General features: G+C 40.4%; 1 protein-coding gene across 1 annotated transcript in view; it reads right to left on the bottom strand.

Moving 5' to 3' along the window:
* The window catches only part of flii (FLII actin remodeling protein), a 64,790-nt gene that overhangs the window by 27,763 nt on the left and 12,582 nt on the right, over positions 1-24,445 (bottom strand). The window contains exons 9-18 of the mRNA XM_063058774.1: positions 23,119-23,276; positions 22,557-22,641; positions 21,864-22,011; positions 19,145-19,278; positions 17,612-17,824; positions 15,193-15,372; positions 9,449-9,528; positions 8,246-8,320; positions 3,003-3,086; positions 1,455-1,626 (exon numbers count right to left, since the gene is read on the bottom strand). Coding sequence (XP_062914844.1) covers positions 1,455-1,626; positions 3,003-3,086; positions 8,246-8,320; positions 9,449-9,528; positions 15,193-15,372; positions 17,612-17,824; positions 19,145-19,278; positions 21,864-22,011; positions 22,557-22,641; positions 23,119-23,276 — 1,329 coding nt within the window. The remainder of the gene's footprint in view (positions 1-1,454; positions 1,627-3,002; positions 3,087-8,245; positions 8,321-9,448; positions 9,529-15,192; positions 15,373-17,611; positions 17,825-19,144; positions 19,279-21,863; positions 22,012-22,556; positions 22,642-23,118; positions 23,277-24,445) is intronic.

The following is a 24,445-nucleotide window of genomic DNA, read 5'->3' as shown; positions in this document are numbered from 1 at the left end:
CTTAAAACTAAATCTGAATGACTTTACAAAATAAATTACAAACAATTTTGTCACTGTCAAAAAAAGTCATCTTTAAACTAGATCTCTGGACAATTTTTTTTTTAAAACAGCCACAGCCCTGAACATAATATTTTTCTAATGGAAATCTAGAACAGTAGGTGCTGGAAATTTGAAATAAAAACAGAAAATGCTAGAAATACTCAGCAGGTCTGAAGTGGAGAAGTGTCCTGGCCCTGAAATGTTAGCAGTTAGTGTTTCTGCATTTGCTGCCAAAACCTGCTGAACCTGCTCAGGGCTGAGTGAGCAACTACATCATCTAGTTTCTAACCAAGTTACAAAAGGCTGGAAAGCTTCACTCTGAGCCCAGCTGCTGGTTCTTGTATTCAAAAAGAGATGAAAGAGTAGAGCAAACGCCTGGAAAGAAAAGAGTTAGGGTTAGCTGATTATTATCAGATTAATAGCAATGAACCATTCTGGACAGTCCAAGATTCTGGGCTAGGACATGATAGATTTGTTACCAATATTCATTGTCAGGAGCAAACAGATCAAAAATGGACACCTAGGGTGAAAGCAAATACAGACAACTCAAGCACAGGAAGGAAGTGCATGTACTCTATTCTGTTACAACATTGAACTTACTGCATAGAAGCAACTTAGCAACCAAGGGTAAAGCAGCATGGGAGAAAAAATATAACATGCACCATGCTGTAAACTAAATTAATGCCAAATCACATAGCCAGCTTCTACATGACCCCACAGAAAGGATTAGCAGACATTAGCCGCTGTCTTATCCCAATCCTGGTTATGCATCACAACAATTAGCAGCAGCCTGATTAGTAAAATAAATTCTAATAATTAACTTAAACATGAACACAAACAGGCACAAAAAAAAACAAACAAGTAGGAGCATGATTTGCACGATACAGTGACACAAAGGAGTTTGCAAACAATAATTACCCCTAAGCACTTGTTTTAGAGATACTTAATAGCTCAACAGGATGGGTTGATTGTCTTCCTGTGTCTCACAATTCTACAAGCTGATTATTACAGTTGTCAAAAAGCCTCCCGCTAGACTGAGCATCTGTGCCCAAGGAAGAGGAAATGCTACAGCACCAGGATGCAGATGCAAGTCCAACAGATCCCAACTTCAGTGTTGTTGCAGCCAGCTAAAATAATTGTGCCACATTTAGGACAGAAAAGAAGTCCTGACCTGTCTCATGTGACCCCTAGTGGCACTGCATTTATTGAGAGAGTAAACCAGGTGGGGAATTGAGGCGAGGAGAAAGAGAAATGTTACTACCTTTCAATACGCCATTCCAAAAGGCTCAATTCTCAGAATAAAGATAGTATGCACATAATACATGCATTATACTAAAAGAGCAGAACCAAGAAAGGTTAAAAAAAAGCTTTGCACCCATTTATGCTTAAGGTTAAAAATACCGTCTTATTTTTACCTTATAAAGCTTAGGCCTTACTGGCTTGAAGTTGTCAGCCACATGACATGTAATCTGCTCAGGCTGTCCTCCCAGTGTCTCCCAGAATTCTGGTGTTTCCTGAGTCTGGGTTAACTGTATAATCTCTGCATTTCCTTTTCTCTCATTTTTATTTATCTTTTCAGCAAATAGCCTGAAAGGCAAGAAATTCCATTATTAACCATGACTAAACAGTTCAATATATTCAACAGTGGTCCTTGTAGAATTGTCATCCTACTGAACCTCAAAAAAAAACTGGAAATAGGCCTCACAGAAAAAAAACAGCTGGCTGCCATCTTAGTGTTTCCGTCAGCAGGACTCAGATCTCATCTCATTAATCTAATCTAAGCAGTTCATCAGGATTGAAGATGCCACCTCTTATATGATGAACAAAAGAAAAAAGAACTTCAGGAAAAATGGCCCGTTCAGTGTAACCCATCCAGGCAACAAGTTACTGCATCTCTCCTGCCCTTAATGATTTGATACCACTGTCTTAGCTGAAGATAAATACAAATAAGTACTTTTTAAAAAATTCTTTGGATATTTTATAGTTACATACATTTAATTTTACTGACTCTAGCTCCACTGCCAGATTGATCTTTAAGTAATATGGTGGATTCCAGACATCCCACCCTGCAAAAACTGATTTCAGGGAGGTAGCACCATCAATTTGTGGGAGACTCCCGGGAGAGGTGGGATGTCTGCAATGAAGTAGTTCCTTAGCAGCTAGCCAGCTAGTTTAAATAATGTTAGCTATGCTAATGAACGAATGACACCTGTTAAACTCACCTCAACATGTCTTTTACACTTTAACCCACCATGGGCAATAGAAAAGTCACTGTTGCAAACAGTGCAGCGAGCAACACTGTCATTATTTTTGACCCCTATGAGGCAGGGGTACACTTTAGTGTAGTCTGGGGTGACGTAGGTTTTATGTTTTCTTTTTTTTTGGAACACTCTGCCATGGCGCACTCTCGCACGCTCTCTCTCTCTCTCTCTCTCTCTCGTGGTCACTCACTCGGTTTCTCTCTCGTGCTCTCGCTTGCCTTCTCTCTCGCGCTCTCTCGCTTGCTCTCTCTCGCTTGCCTTCTCTCTCGCGCTCTCTCGCTTGCTCTCTCTCGCGCTCTCTCTCTCGCTTGCTCTCTCTCTCTCGCGCTCTCTCTCTCGCGCTCTCTCTCGCGCTCTCTCTCTCGCGCTCTCTCTCTCGCGCTCTCTCTCTCGCGCTCTCTCTCTCTCGCTTTCAAAAAAATTGATTTCCAGGATATTGTACATAATTTGCGGACATCAGGGAGCCACTATTCATATGTGGGAGACTCCCGGAACTTCCGGGAGAGATGGGATGTCTGGGATTCACCTCATCAATACATTGCACTGGGAGGCTTCCCATAACCTTTTAAGTAAACTGAAGCTTCTACAATCCTTCCTTGTGGCTGATCTCCTTAACACCTGAAATTGTCTTGCTGCATCCTTCTGTATTCTATGTCCTTTTCTGGTGAACAATATCATAGACAATACCCCAGATGAATTTACCTCGCTTTGGTGCTTGCACTCAAAGTGGCCTGGGAGCCTCTCCAGACATAGATTTCAAGTCCGTGATCAAGGAGGAACACAAAGCTGGGGGATAAAAGGTAAATAGTTAACATCCTAAAAGGTGACTATATTCAGTAAAGAAAATAACAGACTCTCACAGAGTTAAAAGTTTTATAGCATTTCTTTATTACTTATCATCAAAATGGTTTACTGACAATATCACTGTTAGGTTCAGGGTTTTCACCCAGCTACCGGTAGGGATCTGACAGGATGGGAGAGCCAGAAATACTCAACAGTTAAAAATGACTGAATATATACATTGAAGAGCACTGATTGTGGGATTAGGACAGTGCAGATGTACAATGGGTCAAATGATCTTGTTCTGTGCTACATATTTTCCATGATTCTAAAAGGGAAAAAAAAAGGTCAGAGCATGACGGTCATTAACTCACTCTTCAATGGAGGGCACTGTTCACAACTTCCCTACTTTTCTGAATTCAGCCTGCTTTGGTCGAGCAGCTGCATTTAACCACAACAATCAAAACGGAAGAGGTGGGGAAAACAAGTTTTGTGCAACCACTGTTTATACATTTCTCAGCAGCCATTCTCCCCAGCCTGCTCTACTGATGCTTGTTACAGGATTACTTTTTCCACAAGTTCAAGATTGTTTAATGTCATTTCTAGTACACGTAATGTAAGTAAGAATAAAATAATAGCTAACAAACAAGAGAAAATCTGCAGACACTGGAAATCCAAGCAACGCACACAAAATGCTGGAGGAACCCAGCAGGCCAGGCAATTATATAATTGTTACCTCAGATCCAATGCAGTACAAAATTAAACACAGTAAATACATAAAGATTGCTTATATACATAGATTGACTGTATGTAAATTAAATGATGCTAGGTAGAGGAGTGCCTGTACAAAAGGAGACTGACAGGAAATGATAAAGCAATGGTGGTGGGGGAGTGTGGAGTGATGGGAGGTGGTGTTGGTCACCCTTACTGCTTGGGGAAAGCAACTGTTTTTGAGTCAGGTGGTCCTGGCGTGGATTCTGTGCAGCCTTCCCCCTAATGGGAGTGGGGCAAACAGTCCATGAGCAGGAAGGGTGGGATCATTCATCATTTTGCTGGCCTTTTCCAGACACAGTGCCTATAATAAATATTCACCCCCCCAGAAGTTTTCATGTTTTATTGTTTTACAACATTGATTCACAGTGGATTTAATTTGGCTTTTTTGACACTGATCAACAGAAAAAGACTTTCCTGTCAAAATGAAAACAGATCTCTACAAAGTGATCTAAATTAATAACAAATATAAAATACAAAATAATTGATTGCATAAGTATTCACCCCCCCCCTTTAATATGACACTCCAAATGAACATTGGTGCAGCCAACTGGTTTCAGAAGTCACATAATTAGTTAAATGGAGATAACCTGTGTGCAGTCAATGTGTTTCAATTGATTGTACTGTATTCAAAATACACCTGTATCTAGAAGGTCCAACTGCTGGTGAGTCAGTATCTGACAAAAACTAGACATTGAAGACAAAAAGAACACTCCAAGCAACTCCATGAAAAGGTCATTGAAAAGCAGAAGATAGATAGATAGACATACTTTATTGAGCCTGAGGGAAATTGGGTTTTGTTACAGTTGCACCAACCAAGAATAGAGTATAAATATAGTAATAAAAAACTACAAATAATTAAATATGTAAATTATGCCAGATGGAAATAAGTCCAGGACCAGCCTATTGGCTCAGAGTGTCTGACCCTCTAAGGAGTCAGGAGGTGGATACAAGAAAATGTCCAAGTCACTGAATACAGTTAAGTCAACCATCAAGAAATGGAGAGAATATGGTACAGCTCTACATCTGCCAAGAGCAGGCTGTATCAAAAACTAAGTGACCATGCAAGAAGGGGTCTACCAAGAGACCTATAACAATTCTGGAGGAGTTAGAAGCTTCAGTTGCTGAGATGAGAGAGTGGCTAAGAAAAAGCCACTGTTTGGAAAAAAAAATCACATGAAATCTTGGCCTGAGTTTGCCAGAAGGTATGTGGGAGACTCTGAAGTCAGCTTGAAGGTTCTATGGTCTGATAAAAACAAAACTGAGCTTTTTGGCCATCAGACCATACACTATGTTTAGCGCAAGCCAAACACTGCACATCATCAAAAACACACCATAATTATTGTGAAGCATAGTGGTGGCTGCATCATGCTGTGGGGAAGGCTTGTGAAGGTAGAGGGTAAAATTAATGCAGCAAAATACAGGGAAATACTGGAGGAAAACCTGATGCAGTCTGCAAGAGAACTGAGACTTGGGAGAAAATTTGTTTTCCAGCAAGACAATGACCCCAAGCATAAAGCCAAAGCTGCACAGGAATGGCTTAAAAACAACAAAATGGCTAAGTCAGAGTCTAGACCTGAATCCAATTGAGAATTTATGGCTGGACTTAAAGGGTTGTTCACTCACGACCCCCATGCAATCTGACAGAGATTGAACAGTTTTGTAAAGAAGAATGGGGAAAAATTGTAGTGTCCAGATGTGCGAAGCTGATAAATACCTATCTATACAGATTCAAGGCTGTAATTGCTGCCAAAGGTGCATCTACTAAATACTGACTTAAAGGGGGTGAGTAATTATGCAATCGACTGTGTTTTAGATTTGTAATTAATCTAGATCGCTTTGTAGAGATTTGTCTTCACTTTGATACAAGTCTTTTTCTATTGATCAGTGTCAAAAAAAAAGCCATATTAAATCCACTGTTGTATCCAAAGACATATAGTGCCATATTAAAACAATACGACATGAAAACTTACGGGGGGGGGGTAGTTTTAATAGGCACTGTGTGTCTTTGATGGCAGGCAGACTGGTGCCGGTAATGCATCGGGCGGTTTTAACTACCTGCTGTAAACCCTTCCTGACCGCTGCAGAGCCGTGGCCATACCATGTTGTGATGCAGCATATTAGAATGCTCTCTACTGGCCGAATATAGAAATTCAGGGCTAACTGTTCCGGCTAATTATTCTTCATACGTAAGCCCTGAAAACCATTAGCAATGACGACAGCTAGGATGGTAACAGCATAGGAAGTGATCATTTGGGCCATTGATTCCATGCTGACTCTACTAAAGCAACAAAGTTCCAATCCCCCGCCCCCCCCCCCACAGGAACAGACTCTGACCCATTTTGTCCAACCTGACAACAATACCAATTTAAACTAATTCCATTCACTGCACATAATCCATATTCCTCCATTTCTTGCATGTTCCTGTTTAAGTGCTTCTTAAACATTGCTATCCACCTGCTTCCACCTCTTTCCTTGGTAGCATATTCCAGGCACTCATTATAAAACACAGGAAATTCAGCAGATGCTGGACATCCAAAGCAACACATGCGAAATACTGGGGAACTTCAGCAGGTCGGACAACATCTATGGAAATGAACAAACAGTTGATGTTCTGGCCAGAGACCCTCCTTCTGGACTGGAAAGGAAGGGGGAAGTGGGCAGAATAAGGTGGAGGGAGGGGAAGAAGGATAGCTAGAGGTGATAGGTGAAGCCAGGTGAGTTGGTAAAGCAAAGGGCTGGAGAGAAAGTAATCTAACAGGAGAGGAGAGTGGGCCATAGGGGAAAGGGAAGGGTCAGGGGGAAAGAACCCAGGAGGAGGTGACAGGCAGGTGAGAAGAGGGAAGAGTTGGGGGCGGGGGGGGAGAGAAGGAGAAGAGAATTTGTTTTCTCTTTAAACAGAAGGAGAAATTGATACTTATGCCATCATGTTGGAGGATACCCAGATGGAATACACGATGTTGCACCTCCACCGAGGGTGGCCTCATTGTGGCACAAGAGGAGTCCATGGACCGACATATCAGAACAGGATTGGGAGTTTGAATTAAAATGTCTGGCCACTGGGAAGTTCTGCTTTTGGTGGATGGAGCAAAGGTGCTCAATGAAGCAGTCCCCCAACTTATGACGGGTCTCACCAATTTAGAGGCGGCCGCATCAGGAGCACTAAACATAACAAGATGACCCCAGCAGATCTGCAAGTGAAGCGTTGCCTTACCTGGAAGGATTGTTTGGGACCCTGAATGAGGGAGGAGATGAATGGGCAGGTGTAGCACTTTGGTCACTGTAGGGATAAATGTCAGGACGGAGATTAGTGAGGAGGGATGAATGGACAAGGGAATCATGGAGACAGCAAACCCTGTGGAAAGCAGGGAGAAGGGGTGGGAGGTAATGATGTGTTTGGTGGTAGGATCCCATTGGAGATGGCAGAAGTTGCGTAGAATGATGTGTTGTCTTTGCCAAAAAAAATTAATTGCCTTGTAAATCTCCTTCAAATTCCCCCCCCTCACTCTAGTATTTAACATTTCCAACTCAGAAAAAAGATTCTGAATATCTACCATGTTTCAGTTTTATATACCTTTATCAGGTCACCCCTCAACTTCCAATGTTTCAGAGAAGTTTCTCCAACTTTTCTTTTTAATCCAAGCAACATCCTGATTATCCACTTCTGCAACATCTGGCCAGCCACCACATCCTTCCTGTAACGCAGTAACTCGAAATGCACGCAATACTCCAAATATGGTCTAACTCGAGTTTTATACAGCTGCAATATGACAGCCTGACTTGAATACTTAACTTTTCTACATATGAAACATCCCACTCCTCTCTAATCTATCCTTGTAACTGTAATATCTCAACTCAGGAAGCTACTCAAATCTTTTTTGGACCCTCAAATACCTTCGCTATTTGGCATGAAAGTTTACTGTGCTTCCAACAATGAGGTGATCGGAACTGAACACAATACTCCAGCTGAGACTGTATCAACGTCTTATAAATGTTAGCGTGTTCTACTCCTTGTATTAATTTTGAAACTTGATCCCTCATTCTGTTGTCTTTCCTCATGTTTCCTACCAAATGCATAGATGCACATTTCCCCACATTCAACTTTATCCACTACTTGTCTGCCCATTCCACCAGACTGTACTGGCTGCTACTTATCACATTCCTCTTTGTAGTTCACAAGATTACCAAGTTCTGCGTCATCTGCAAACCTAGATTTTGTGGTTTGCAGCCCTAAGAGTTGGTTACCGTTTTCAACTTGAAAACAAAGCAAACCTGCAGTTGGGGGTAATCTGACATGATGAATTAAGAACACCACAAGTGAATTTACCCATTTTATCAAATAAAGTACAAAAAAAGTTAAAATAACTCCTGCTGAAAGTGCTTCAATAACTTACCGAGGATCCAAACTTGAGGCTTTAAGTGGAACAGATTCCAATTTTATATTCTTTTTACCATGGCATCGATATAACCTGTGGGGGGGGGAGAGGGAGGAGGAAAGACAAGTATTTTACACAAGCCAAAAGATGAGTGAGTCAGTAAATTGTAATACTCAAATCCAGTGTTCAGTCTTGAGCTAATAAAGTTACTACAATGAGCAAAATATCAAATTAGGTTAGGCTTTTGGGAGAAAGATCTTTCAATGTTAATCAGGAAGTTATTATTCGACAAAATTCAGTTGATTATAGTAGGGTTAAAATTTAGAAAACTTAATTTAGACATTATAGTTACTGAGAATAATGGCAGAAAATTCCTTTAAAAAAGCTTTTAGTGCAATCTCATCATTTCATTCTGACAATTTATTTACATCCAAATGGGTCATATGAAGATCAATTCACAGCTACTTTTCTTACATCAGTGACTACACTTTAAAATATTTTATTAGCTATGAAAGATTCTTAGATGACCTGAGACCATGAAAGACGTCCCATAAATGCAAGTCTTTTATGCCCCCTAATGTAAACAATGTACAATTTTAAAATGAAGTTGGAGTTAATACTAGTAGACATCCTGGATGAATCTTTCCACACTTTCTAAACATTTCTCTTCAAGACATTTGGTTTCAACTCTTGTCCCATGTTCAATGAAGAGAACCACTAAATTAAAACAAATGTACTGAACATACTGTGATATTTCCAAATTTTGGTTAATAGATATAGATTTCTGCAAGCTGGGTGAAAACTAAGTACTAATTATCAGGACAATGGAAGTGCTGTAGTGAATTCAAAACATCAAGGATGGATCTTTTCCTCTAATTAGAGGTGAATTAAAAACTAGAGGACAGAGATTTGAGGTGGAAGAAACGCAAAGGGGATCTGAGAGGAATCCTTTATAACCAAAGACTGCTAAGGAGCAATGTTGCTTACAATATTTAAAAGTGCACTTGAATTGACAAGGTATTGAAGGCTACAGGCCAAGTGCTAGGAATGGGAGTAAAATGGATGGGTGCACAGTAGTTGACATAAATATAGTGGGTCAAGTGGCCTGTCTTCGTGCTGTATAACTATATACATGTAATAAAATTGTTGTTAAAGTGTGATCCACCCTTACACTCTTTCCATTCCTATCTTCCTTCAGAAAACCATTCTCCTGTTCTTTACCTGGTGATATACTGTGTTTCTTCTACTGTGTAGAAGCCACTTGCTGTTCCTCCTTCAATGTAGGCGAGGTTATCAAATATCTACAAGTATTTTAAAAATCATAGTTAAAAAGGTTGAATTCATTAGGTATGATTTTTACACAATTGAAAGCAATGTTCATTATTGGGTACATTATCAGCACCTGTTTACAAGGAAAAAGGTGCCACATTTGGTGATCTTATCAATCCCAACAGGAGTTTTAATTTAAAACTGATTAATTACACTACAAGCTAATTGCTATGAATTGCAATTGCTTATAACGTTTTTATTATGGGCTGCTCCTGGGACCAAAATTATGAAAAAAAAAACAATTCTTCACTAAACCCTGAAAAGCAGGTTCAAAGTCATAATGGTCTACTATTAGTATTTCCATTTACAGTCAATGATGGGCAATATGAAATTAAGATCTAAGCAAGAACAAACATAATCAGGAAAGAATGCAAAAATCAGCCTGATTGGAAAAAGTTGACCTTCTTCACTTCCACTGATCTGCAACTAATGGCAGCAGAAAATCTTTATTTTGTCAGCTAATCACGAGACTATTGATTTACAAGGTTTCAATTTGCATATGTAATTATATTAAGTTGCATAAGTGAGTTGACAGCCGGAGACAAAATCAGCTTAATTGGTAAAGTACATATTTTAAAATGAACCAACAAGAGAGGTATTGTAGGCAATTTTTTTTGTAAAAAAGTTTTAAAATCTCTACATCTACATCTCCACCAAATGATTGTAGTAGAAACCTTGGTGACATTTGTCACCCTTGTACCAACTTAAAGTTAGGAGTTGGTACAAAGCCTTGCGCAAGCAGCATCTCCTGGTTTCCATGTCAACTGTGAAAGGAAGATGCACCATCAGCCTCCACAAGGGCTGGTCACATGACTCCATGCAATGGAAGGAAGCTCAGCATATGGTCAGTCCAGGCTATGCAATTGTGGCTACAACTGCGAGGTGAAATTCAGACAGATGTCAAGCCAACCTGGCTCAATACGACTTACTAATGCCCATCACCAGTTTCCTGGAGGACTTCAGCATTTATCCAATAAAGTATGTCAGGCTACTTAATCTTAATTCTTCTACTTCCTTGCCCCCTCTTTTCAACAAGCTTGTAGCGTAATTATACAATATATCCATAATACCAAACGTTTAATATAAACTAGTTTAGTGCTCTGAACATTTGAAAGGAATCAAATTAATGACAGTCTAAATTCAGCAATATCATTCGTGCCTGGCTCATTGGACATAGGTTCCAGACCCATCTGGAGGATAGAAACTCAAGTGCCCCACTGGATCTTGCAAATTGTTTAGAGCATACTTTGTGCACCCTTGGGTGGTTGCAGAAAAAAAAATTACTTTGAAGAACAGGGAAGTTTCTATGGAATGCTGGGCAAATTCGTCTTCAGTCTATAATAGAGACAACACACATCAAAGTTGCTGGTGAACGCAGCAGGCCAAGCAGCATCTGTAGGAAGAGGTGCAGTCGACGTTTCAGGCCGAGACCCTTCGTCAGGACTAACTGAAGGAAGAGTGAGTAAGGGATTTGAAAGCTGGAGGGGGAGGGGGAGATGCAAAATGATAGGAGAAGACAGGAGGGGGAGGGATAGAGCCGAGAGCTGGACAGGTGATAGGCAAAAGGGGATACGAGAGGATCATGGGACAGGAGGTCTGGGAAGAAAGACAAGGGGGGGGGTGACCCAGAGGATGGGCAAGAGGTATATTCAGAGGGACAGAGGGAGAAAAAGGAGAGTGAGAGAAAGAATGTGTGCATAAAAATGAGTAACAGATGGGGTACGAGGGGGAGGTGGGGCCTTAGCGGAAGTTAGAGAAGTCGATGTTCATGCCATCAGGTTGGAGGCTACCCAGACGGAATATAAGGTGTTGTTCCTCCAACCTGAGTGTGACTTCATCTTTACAGTAGAGAAGGCCGTGGATAGACATGTCAGAATGGGAATGGGATGTGGAATTAAAATGTGTGGCCACTGGGAGATCCTGCTTTCTCTGGCGGACAGAGCATAGATGTTCAGCAAAGCGGTTTCCCAGTCTGCGTCGGGTCTCACCAATATATAAAAGGCCACATCGGGAGCACCGGACGCAGTATATCACCCCAGTCAACTCACAGGTGAAGTGATGCCTCACCTGGAAGGACTGTTTGGGGCCCCGAATGGTGGTAAGGGAGGAAGTGTAAGGGCATGTGTAGCACTTGTTCCGCTTACACGGATAAGTGCCAGGAGGGAGATCAGTGGGGAGAGATGGGGGGGACGAATGGACAAGGGAGTTGTGTAGGGAGCGATCCCTGCGGAATGCAGGGGGGGGGAGGGAAAGATGTGCTTAGTGGTGGGATCCCGTTGGAGGTGGCGGAAGTTACGGAGAATAATATGTTGGACCCGGAGGCTGGTGGGGTGGTAGGTGAGGACCAGGGGAACCCTATTCCTAGTGGGGTGGTGGGAGGATGGAGTGAGAGCAGATGTATGTGAAATGGGGGAGATGCGTTTAAGAGCAGAGTTGATAGTGGAGGAAGGGACGCCCCTTTCTTTAAAAAAGGAAGACATCTCCCTCGTCCTAGAATGAAAAGCCTCATCCTGAGAGCAGATGCGGCGGAGACGGAGGAATCTCTATTATAGTCCGTCTATAATACAGACTTTTGTTTTTGTATGATATGCTGTCACATATCCATTGTCACAGCCTTTTAAAATTAACTATTTGGGTGAAACCAATGTAATATGTACATTGAAGTCATAAAAGGTGCTTTATTACTGAGATTTTTCTTAAATAAGATTGGTCTTCAATTTAACAAAGTGTGGTTAAAGATCAAATATACAGTGCCTATGAAAAGAATCCACCCCCCTTGGAAGTTTTCGTGTTTTATTGTTTTACAACATTGAATCACAGTGGATTTAATTTGGCTTTTTTAACACTGATCAACAGAAAGAGACTCCTTTGTGTCAAAGTGAAAACAGATCTCTACAGAGTGATATAAATTGATTACAAATACAAAACACAATAATTGATTGCATAACTATACACACCCCACCCTTTAATATGACACTCCAAATCAACACTGGTGCAAGCCAATTGGTTTCAGAAGTCACATAATTAGCTAAATAGAGATAATCTGTGGGGGAGTCAAGGTGTTTCAATTGATTGTAGTAAAAATACACCTGTATCTAGAAGGTCCAACTGCTGGTGAGTCAGTATCCTGGCAAAACAACACCATGAAGGGAAAAGAACACTCCAAGCAACTCCGTGAAAAGTACAAGACAGGAGATGGATACAAGTAAATTTCAAGTCACTGAATATCCCTTGGAGTACAGTTAAGTCAATCGAGAAAAAGGGGAAAAAAATATGGCACAGCTCTAAATCTGCCTAGAGCAGGCCACCCTCAAAAACTGAGTGACTGTACAAGAAGGGGACAAGTGAGGGAAACCAACAAGACTCTGGAAGAGTTGTAAGCTTCACAGGCAGAGATGGGAGAGACTGCGCATACAACAACTGTTGCTCAGGTGCTTCACCAGTCAACAGCTTTATGGGAGAGTGGCAAAGAGAAAGCCACTGTTGAAAAACACTCACATGAAATCCTGCTTATAGTTTGTTAGAAGGCATGTGGAAGACTCTGAAGTCAGCTGAGTGAAGATTCTATGGTCTGATTAAACCAAAATTGAGCTTTTTGGCCACCTGACTAAACCCTATGTTTGGCACACGCCAAACATTGCACATCATCAAAAACCCACTATCCCTACCGTGAAGCATGGTGGTGGCTGCATCATGCCGTGAGGATGCTTCACTACAGCAGACCCTGGACAGATTGTGAAGGTACAGGGTGAAATGATTACAGGGAAATCCTGGAGGAAAATCTGATGCAGTCTGCAAGAGAACTGCAACCTGGGAGAAGATTTGTTTTCCAGCAAGACAATGACCCCAAGTATAAAGCCAAAGCTACACAGGAATGGCTTAAAAACAAAAAAAAAGTTAATGTCCTGGAGTGGCCAAGTCCTGGACAGTCCAGACCACAGTCCAATTGAGAATTTGTGGCTGGACTTAAAGGGCTGTTTACTCACAATCCCCATGCAATCTGACAGAGCTTGAGCAGTTTTGTACAGAAGCAATAACCTTGCACTCAAAGTCAGTAAGACAAAAGAGCTGATTGTGGACTTCAGGAAGGATAAGACGAGGAAGCACATACCAAACCTCAGAGGGATCAGAAGTGGAGAGAGTGAGCAGTTTCAAGTTTCTAGGTGTCAAGATCTGAGGACCTAACCTGGTCCCAACATATGGATGCATCTATAAAGGCAAAACAGCAACTATACTTCACTGGGGGTTTGAAGAGATTTTGTATGTCAACAAAAATGCTCAAACTTCTATAAATGTACTGTGGATGGCATTCTGACAGGCTACATCACTGTCTGATATTGGTGGTGGGGGGGTGCTACTGCAAAATATCAAAAGAAGCTGCAGAGGGACGTAAATTTAGTTGGCTCCATCTTGGGTACTAGCCTACAAAGCACCCAGGACATATTCAAGGAGCAGTGTCTCAAAAAGGCAGCGTCCATTATTAAGGACCCCCAGCACCCAGGGTATGCCCTTTTCTCACTGTTACCATCAGGTAGGAGGTACAGAAGCCTGAAGGCACACACTCAGTGATTCAGGAACATCTTCTTCCCCTCTGCCATCTGATTCCAAAATGGATGTTGAACTAGTGAACACTACCTCACTTTTTAAAAATATTATTTCTCTTTTAGCATGATTTTTAATCTATTCAATATACTTTTAATCGATTTACTTAATTTATTTTTCTTCTATATTATGTATTGCATTGAACTGCTGCTGTTAACAAATTTCACAACACATGCTGGTGATAATAAACCTGATTCTGATAGGAATAGGGAAGAATTGCATTGTCCAGATGTGCAAAGCTGATAGAGACTCAAGACTGTATTCTGCTATATACTGACTTTAAGGGGGCGAGTAATTATGCAATCAATTATTTTGTGTTTAATAATTATAATAAATTTAGACCAATTTGTAGAAATGTTTTCATTTTGACATGAAAGTCTTTTCTGTTGATCAGTGTCAAAAAAGCCAAATGAAATCCACTATGATTCAATGTTGTAAAACAATAAAACATGAAAACTTCCGTGGGGTGGGGTGAATCTTTAATAGCCAATGTATGCTGTTGGGTATGAACCATTTAGAATCATTTGTGACCTCTGTTAACTGCATCATTTGACAAGTTGGATTGGATTGTTTTTCCTGGAATTATTTATTTAGACTATAATTCTGAGACATTCCACAGACCAGAGTCAGCACATGAGAAGTTTCCCGAGACACAGACAAGTTGATTCATATCACATCAAGATCTGTGTCTAATGAGCCCTGGGTCTAATCCCGATCTACAAATCACTATTAAACTAAATAAAGAATGAAATTTCTTATTTTCTAGTTTATGTACCCATTCATGGAAATCTTGTTAAAATCAGGAGATCTCCTTAGCCATTTTTGATTATACAGCTGTTTATTTTGGTGAAGAGTAATACTGCCAATAGCTCCAGTCCATTACTTCCAACCTGAGTCAGCATTCTCCCTTGATGAACATGATGATACTGGGATGAAGTAAAAATGACTTGATGCAATTGATAATGTAAATTGCTCTCAAAGACTGATTCCAAATAACTAAGAGTACTGACATTGATACACAACCATATACAGACCGCAGTAAATTCTTCACTCTCATCGCCCATTTCCTCACGAATTGTCCTGCACTGTGCCCCCAGAAAATTACGGAGATTGACTGCATGGATGGCAGCACATGCTTTTTTATCCATTGAAGCTTCCTGTCCAATCCAGTAGAAAATTTGCCAGCTGAGAGCACCGTTCTCATCCAGTATAGTCTGCAAAATATTGACAAATATTTTTAAAAACCTTTGAAATACTACAGAAAATATGATTGCTTCCAAAAACTACAGTAATCAAAAATAAATCTACTTCACCAAAATTGCAACAACTCAAGGATCATTATTTTGCTTAAATTTTATTCTACTTCAAGATTATCAATGGTAGATTGAAGGGGAAGGTACAGGAAAAGTTAATACATAAAGGCTTTTCAGAAATGTAGTGGTTTAACCTGACTTCTATAGACCGTAGTATCTATGATTGATTATTTTAAAAGTCAGATTATAAAGGGAATCAGGAAAGTAAGATGCAAAAGATAGCTAAAGTTAAACAAGCACAATAATCATCGATGATGCTATAATTAATGAGGTGATGACTGTAAAGCTTTTCAGAAAGGATTCTATGGAAAAGAGTGTGTGAGTGTACACATTAACTTTAAGCCAAACAGCAATAAGAAGGTAAAACAGTCTAGTATTCTTAGCCTAAACCAAAAGCTAGGAATTGTGGGGTAAGCAGGAGCAGGGGGAAAGGAAGAATTACAAATTCCTTCCCCCTACAGATGTCAGTTGTCTGATATCAAATACAAACAAGATCAAGCCAACAGTACTACTCTTAATGTAAAATAGCATATTAACAGTCACTGTTTTACAACACGGAGGTCCTGAACACCCTGGTATCTGTGGCATTGTACATTAAGACAGATTAGCAATTTCAGTAATGGTAAGGGCTAGAAGGCTGGGATAAAACTGAGGGGGGGGGAGGGGGAGTGGAAAAAAATCACTCATACAAATCACTGTGGCCTTGAATGATCTAAGTCCAGTCCAGTAAAATATTTTAAAAAGTAGCACAGTAAAGAACAATTCTGTTTGTCAGGTGCATCTCAAACTGAATTGATCTTCATAAATAAGTTAAAGCAGAATCTACATGAAAGTTATATTTAAGGATTATCTTTATGAAGTAAAACCTTTACAGATAGCTGTTAATGGAAGTCAAACCGCTATTAATGATGACATCATGAGAATCTGATCAGCTCAACACTGCTGCTTCTTCATCACTGGACCTCCCTATACAACAGCACTGTGGGAGTACCTTCACCACAAAGGGCTGCAGAAATTCATAAACTCAAGGATGGGCATTATATTGGCCTTGCCAGCAAAGCACAAGTCTCTCACAAAAAAAATTATGAATTTAGAGGCTAGTTCAAATGGTTTGAAATGACAAGGCCTCTAATTATTCCATTCTAAGTAGGTTTTGTTGCAGTCAAATAATCAGAATAAACCAAGTCATGGGATGTCTATTCATTGGTTATCTACTCAAAAGACTAAAATTTTTATTACCATCTCACTGATACAAATTTCTTCTACAAAGAAAATGCTTTCATTTTATAGTCAAATACAAGTAGAAATCCTGTCAGTCATATTTACAGATTGTTGGGACTATGAAATGTGGAATTATATGCTTGATGCTGATCAGTTTAAATTATTCTAGGAAGAACTATTAGATTCTGTACTTTGTATTCAGGACAATCTTTTTCCAATTATATTAGATTGGTCTCTCACTGTATTTTATAACTGTCTATCTATCTATAAATAAATGGGATTACTAGTATGGCATTTCCATCCTTCCAATTTAGCTGATTATAATACCCAATGCACTGCATTATGGTAGAAGATTGATAATATCCTTATATCATACCATTATGCAGCTGGGAGACATAGGTTTATATATGGATACAGGCCATCCCTAGGTTAAGAATGCCCTTTCAACAGACATTTGTCTATATGAACCTCATCAAATTCAAAACTCATTAATTACATACATTAATTCGTACAAAAACTAATTTCCCCTTTCCCTCTACTTTTAATAATTATTTCTTTCTTATCCATTTCATGTGCTTTTGATGCTGTTTATTATAAGGTTGTAGAGGTTTGGTTACAGTATCAAGTGATATTTCAATATTTTCTGACTACAGCCAAAAACAGTTTTGGACATCTGTGAAAATGGTATCCATCTGTTGTCCAGAGACAGCCTGTACTGCCTATTTTTGTGGACTAAATTAAATAGTAGAAAGTCTATCTTGCACCAAAGGTATTCATCTGATTGGAGAGCTCGTGAATAACAATAGGGCATAAAATAATACATTTCTTGATTGTTCACTTTACCATGGTATCTATTTAAGCATTATACATGAATTCTGCCAGTCAAACATTTTATTCTATTTTTTCCTGTGATGGTTACCTTCAGGATAATATAACAGTCTGCTTCATAGAACTTGCCGTGAAAAGCCTCATCAATCTGAGAAGGAATAAAATTCTCTATGTGCCAAATCATGACCCCTGGGATCTGACCAATATCCTCAGTGAAGAACTCTGAATAATCAAGTGGAGGTTTCTCAAGACCAAGATCCCATCGCCTTGTCTTCAGGTCTGTGTGCTTAACTTCGCCCACCTCCTGCAAGGGAAGAGGTAAATTGTAATGGAGCATTTTTAAAAATATGCTGTATATGGGCAGTTTATCATTTTTAACAAACTGTGTGAGTGCAGAGCAAAATAAAAGTTCTATTACCATCAATGTTCTGAGGGATCCACAATTCATTTTAGTTTAGGATTATTTTTTCTTCTAATTGAGTATAGACAATGATCAGTCTCTGACCTTCTCTATGATCCAACTATGACAATGCAAAACACATGCTAAATAAAAATGTACATCGCCTGGTACAACATAAGAATCCCCATTCCCTTTTAAATGATGACAAACTGATAATGACTAGTTTCTCAGTACTACTTCTGTAGGCCAGCCTGATTCATGGGTCTATTCTGGTGTGGAGCTCCATTCCATAATATTACATTAAAACATAGAAAACCTACAGCACAATACAGGCCCTTTGGCCCACAATGCTGTGCCGTACATGTACTTACTTCAGAAATTACCAAGGGTTACCCATAGCCTGAAAGAAGAAACCAGAGTGATATGTTGACAGCTGAAATGTGGTAACTGAGGGGAGTAAACCTTGGAATTGGTCAACCTGATTAATATGCAAAATCTTTCAGATGTGAAAAGATACTGCAAGAAGTAGATTTGTTTGAGAGTTCAGCACTGATGCCCATTACTGCATCAAAATGCTACATTTCTTTTTCCCCACTTTGTGGCTGCCTTTGAATGTGTTGATTCTTCTTGTGGCACATCCATTCTTCATTTGCATTTCTACAATTGAGTTTGGTAGTCGTTCAGATATTAACTGATAACGCTTTATTGCTTAGCTGTCTAGAATCATGCAGGTTCCTAGTTCAGACGAGGGAGTTGACTTGTGCTCTGTTACTGGGGTGGGGGAAGCGCAGGGCCTGAAGGTCTGAAAAGGAACCTCGGAGGTGGGATAGACCTAAAGTTTGCTTTAGTCAGCAGGATATGCCATAAATGTGTACACAAGATTAGGTAAAACAGCAGTTGTAGATTTAACCTGATTCTTTGCCACTCAGCATTGTAGCACATAGCCTACTCCCCACATTGATCATAACAGAAGGCTCTTTTAATTTTCTCCTGTCCTCACAGATGTTTTGAAACAAGTCTGTTATTTTTGTTGTTTTAATCTGTGCTGACAATGTGTATTTTAAAAACATATAGAAACCTGCCAAGTGATCACAATGTCCATCTTCCTATACTGTTCATGCATTTGCAAATTAAATTTATTATTGGAAAGGAGTCATATATTAACAGATTACTACATTTATTCTGTTCCATGTTTTCATATAGAATCATTTTTCAACTAGTTACCTCTAATTTTTTGTTCTTTTCCTGTGCTACATCACTCATTCCTTTCAGTACTTGTTTGGCCTGGTCATCCTGGCTGGAGTCTTTCCTCCTCCGGAGGCGCATCTTCCGAGCGATTGGATCTCGAGCAGTGACTCCTGGTGTCCGAAGGGAAAATGATAAGGTTTGTGACGAATGTTTGTTTATTCTCTGTTTAGGTTCCAGTACCGAATTATTCCAAAGTGTGTACGTTGAACATGCATACAATTAATGCCAGCATGTACTGAAAAGCTTTCAAGGCCCAGAAGCACTTACAATGAGACCCAACACAAACTTCAGGAACAAAATTTCACCTTTGGGTACATTTGCACCTTTTGGACTCAGTACTGAACTCCCAAATTTTGTTGTGTTTTTTTTCCCCTTGCTACTGTTTCAGCAGTGGACATTTCTGACAGTAGTCCATCTATGACTTTGGCTCAGTTTTTGTTCTTCGGTATATCTGGCCTGTTAGGCATATCTGACAGTCTATCAGCAAAATAAAGAATGTTTCTGGGAAATTACACAAGAAAATGATTTTATAAATATTTTTCCTTCCTACTCACCCTTAAGGAAGTCATTACAACAATCAGAGAGTCTGAGTTGGTCCAAGGTCTGAGTTGGAACATGGGTAGTAACAATTAATTTTATTGGAAGACAAGACTGTACGCAGGAGTTAAAATGGCCACATTCTAACCTCATTGTGATTGAACTGCCTTCCTGTTAGTTGTGATCCTGGCCTCTTCCCTGTTGCATGATTTTTTTTCCCCCACAGACCACTTCTTTCACTGGCCTGAGACAACTTCCCACAACATACTGTCTGGAAGTCAACTTTCTCCACACCTCCACCCTGTTATACATTATTGCTAAACATACATAAACAGAGTTGTTTTGTAATTCACTAAGCAATGTCACCACAGCTGACTTAAGATAAAAATTAATAATCTTTTGGAGCTAGATATTTCAGCATTCGGTACTAGGATGATAAAAACACTGTACAAAATGAACAAACATTATGTCTCGCAACACACATCAAAGTTGCTGGTGAACGCTGCAGGCCAGGCAGCATCTCTAGGAAGAGGTACAGTCGACGTTTCAGGCAGAGACCCTTCGTCAGGACTAACTGAAGGAAGAGTTAGTAAGAGATTTGAAAGTGGGAGGGGGAGGGGGAGATCCAAAATGATAGGAGAAGACAGGAGGGGGAGGGATGGAGCCAAGAGCTGGACAGGTGATTGGCAAAAGGGATATGAGAGGATCATGGGACAGGAGGTCCGGGGCGGGGCGGAGAACCCAGAGGACGGGCAAGGGGTATAGTCAGAGGGACAGAGGGAGAAAAAGAAGAGAGAGAAAGAATGTGTGTATATAAATAAATAACGGATGAGGTACAAGGGGGAGGTGGGGCCTTAGCGGAAGTTAGAGAAGTCAATGTTCATGCCATCAGGTTGGAGGCTACCCAGAAGGAATATAAGGTGTTGTTCCTCCAACCTGAGTGTGGCTTCATCTTGACGGTAGAGGAGACCGTGGATAGACATATCAGAATGGGAATGGGATGTGGAATTAAAATGTGTGGCCACTGGGAGATCCTGCTTTCTCTGGTGGACAGAGCGAAGGTGTTCAGCAAAACAACCTCCCAGTCTGCGTCGGGTCTCGCCAATATATAGAAGGCCACATCGGGAAGCACCGGACGCAGTATATCACCCCAGCCGACTCACAGGTGAAGTGTCGCCTCACCTGGAAGGACTGTCTGGGGCCCTGAATGGTGGTAAGGGAGGAAGTGTAAGAGCATGTGTAGCACTTGTTCCGCTTACAAGGATAAGTGCCAGGAGGGAGACCAGTGGGGAGGGATGGGGGGGACGAATGGACAAGGGAGTCGCGTAGGGAGTGATTCCTGCGGAATGCCGGGGGGGGGGGGCGGGGAGGGAAAGATGTGCTTAGTGGTGGGATCCCGTTGGAGGTGGCGGATGTTACGGAGAATAACAGCCCGGAGGCTGGTGGGGTGGTAGGTGAGGACCAGGGGAACCCTATTCCTAGTGGGGTGGCGGGAGGATAGAGTGAGAGCAGATGTGCGTGAAATGGGGGAGATGCGTTCGACAGCAGAGTTGATGGTGGAGGAAGGGAAGCCCCTTTCTTTAAAAAAGGAAGACATCTCCCTCGTCCTAGAATGAAAAGCCTCATCCTGAGAGCAGATGCGGCGGAGACGGAGGAACTGAGAGAAGGGGATGGCATTTTCGCAAGAGACAGGGTGAGAAGAGGAATAGTCCAGATAGCTGTGAGAGTCAGTAGGCTTATAGTAGACATCAGTGGATAAGCTGTCTCCAGAGATAGAGACAGAAAGATCTAGAAAGGGGAAGGAGGTGTCGGAAATGGACCAGGTAAACTTGACGGCAGGGTGAAAGTTGGAGGCAAAGTTAATAAAGTCAACGAGCTCAGCATGCGTGCAGGAAGCAGCGCCAATGCAGTCGATGTAGCGAAGGAAAAGTGGGGGACAGATACCAGAATAGGTTTGGAACATAGATTGTTCCACAAAGCCAACAAAAAGGCAGGCATAGCTAGGATCCATACGGGTGCCCTACACCTTTAGTTTGGAGGAAGTGGGAGGAGCCAAAGGAGAAATTATTAAGAGTAAGGACTAATTCCGCTAGACGGAGCAGAGTGGTGAGGGGAACTGATTAGATCTGGTAAAACATTATGTCTCTATTATCTGTACCTCCACTAGCTGCTGCCACAGTAGCTGCTGAAGCACCAGCCAATCTAAGCTGATTCTGCAAGGAGAAATCGATATTGTAGAACTCTGCTGACTGATCCACTGGCTTAGGAGGCATTATCAAGTTAGGATTCTCACGAACATCCAGAACCTAAAAATAAATAAATATTAATTTAAATTATAATAAGATCAAATAATTTGTTATAATAAAGGGTTAAGTTATACAATATTAGAAATATGAAATAGAAGTCACAGCAAGGAAACGTTAACAAAGCTTTCGTTTTCTTTGGTGATTTTAAATGGTGTAATTTCTCTTTACAGATATTGCCATCTTCTCCAGTTATTACTATCAAGTTATTTTAAACAATTATGAATATTTGATAAATCTATTCAAATAGTTTTTCAAAATGTTCATTTTGTGCTGGGGCTTTCCAAACTATACTCCAGCAGACTCCTCAGAGTCCAGCTGCAACATGCTGTAAGTCCACATCAGTTTTGCTGAAAAAAAACTATCCACTAAACCTGTACTGTTGGAATAGAGAACCTAATTTTATATATCCGCACAATGTTCTGAAACAGAATTCCAAAATTCAGGAAAATGTGTACCACCACATGTAAATAAACCTCTTCTGGCTGACTATTGCAACGTGGTATTCTACAAGAATTTTATTTATAGTTGTGTTGGAATTATCCTACCTGTAGATCTCCAAGGAAATGGATAGCTTCAGGCAAAGTGACCAGCCGATTTTTATTAAGAACTAGCTTTTTTAGTTTTCCACATCTGCAAACAGAAATTTATGTTAACACTTTCACTTCAAAACAAACTCTTCCAATGGTTATTTTTTTTCCTCTGAAAGATAGGAAACTCTTAAATCAATGTCAGATCTACACTGGCATATAATCCCAGGCAAACTGGGTAGAGGACGAAGACTAAAATAAATTGTGACAGCTCCAGGTAAAAGTGGTGGGCAGGAGGCATTGGATTTAAATGATGAAAGCAAGTGATGGAGGTTGTCACCACTGATCATCACCCACCTCCAAAGGACGAAGTTTGGCTGTTTAGTCCTATATATTACTAATTCACATTCAATATCTCAGCTTAAACAAAAAAGCAGCTAATAAATACTGAAGCATCAGAGATGTTATCGTCCCAAATAGAACTACGGATTGAAGACTATAGGGATTAATTAATTCTGAATACTGCCATATGAGAACTTCAAACTCAAAGCAGAACTTGAAGAATCAACACAGCACATACCTGCACAAACTCTCTGGGATCAGCTCAAGGTTATTATTGGCAGCCATGAATTCCTCTAGGTTTGCTAGTTTCCCAATGCCTGACGGGATGCCATCAAAATCCAGCTTGTTTGAATTCAAGTACAACTTCTTTAGCTTAGTTAACTTACAGATGGCTGACTGAAAGGGAAAAATATATCCAGAATTTTAGTTGAACATTTTATGTATCTGAAGTTTATTCACTGCTTGTCACTTTCATTATAAATAATCGGTTGCTTTGGATCGATCACATTCAGTTCACTCTAGCACACAGGTGCAACTAAACTCATTTGTGCTAGTGTTTATAAGCAATCATATTTATTTCCATTCGTTCTTTTCTGCACTTCAATCGAAACAGCAAAAGGAATGTTTTGTTATTACAAGGGATAGAAAAAGGAGATGGTGATGCCTCAGATTACCAAATCCATACTAACAAATTACCTTTGACTTGATACACAAAACAAGTGATAGGTTTATACAACACACACAAAAAATGCTGGCGAACACAGCAGGTCAGGCAGTATCTATAGGAAGAGGTACAGTTGACGTTCTGACGAAGAGTCTCGGCCCAAAACGTCCACTGTGCCTCTTCCTATAGATGCTGCCTGGCCTGCTGCATTCACCAGCACTTTCTGTGTGTGCTGCTTGAATCTCCAGCATCTGCAGATTTCCTCGTGAAATGTGTTTATACATAGTGATGAAAGTGTGTGGGTTCCACAATTTAGAAAGGATGTGCATGTTAATTTCAGTGAAAGGAAAATCACTAATTACATGGATTCTATGATGGCACCAAGCTCCTAGCCACCACAAGGGGGAAATTCTGGACAACTGCAGTATTTCAGTCCTCACTACTGGATATTGATACAACACACTCTCAGTAACCAAGTATAAAAGGTGACAACATTAATTTTAGAACCAAATTTCCCTAGCTTTCCAAATTGCTGCTAATTACAAGATGAATACAGCTTATGCCTGTACAAATAATGTGGGATCAGCTCAAAATTATTAATGGATGCTATGCATTCTTCTGGGCTTGATATTTTCTCAATATCTGATGGGATTCCATCGAACTCCAGCTTGTTCAAGTTCAAGTACAATGCTAGCACATTTCCCAAATGAAGACTGCACCACAAATAACACAAGGCTGCTACTTATGGGCGGAAAGCTTAAAAACAAGACAATTGCATTACATTAACTTTCATCTTTCCTTTCATTCCACAGGGGACAAAATAAAATTTCAACCTTTAATGTTTGATTCTCATGAAACACTCACTAGATTGACCCAGATGCAACACAAGTTGTGTCCATGG

This window comes from Mobula hypostoma, chromosome 9 (assembly GCF_963921235.1).
Source record: "Mobula hypostoma chromosome 9, sMobHyp1.1, whole genome shotgun sequence".
NCBI classification, from domain to species: domain Eukaryota; kingdom Metazoa; phylum Chordata; class Chondrichthyes; order Myliobatiformes; family Myliobatidae; genus Mobula; species Mobula hypostoma.
Note: the sequence above shows the minus strand (reverse complement) of the source record. Positions and strands in the feature narration are given on the sequence as shown.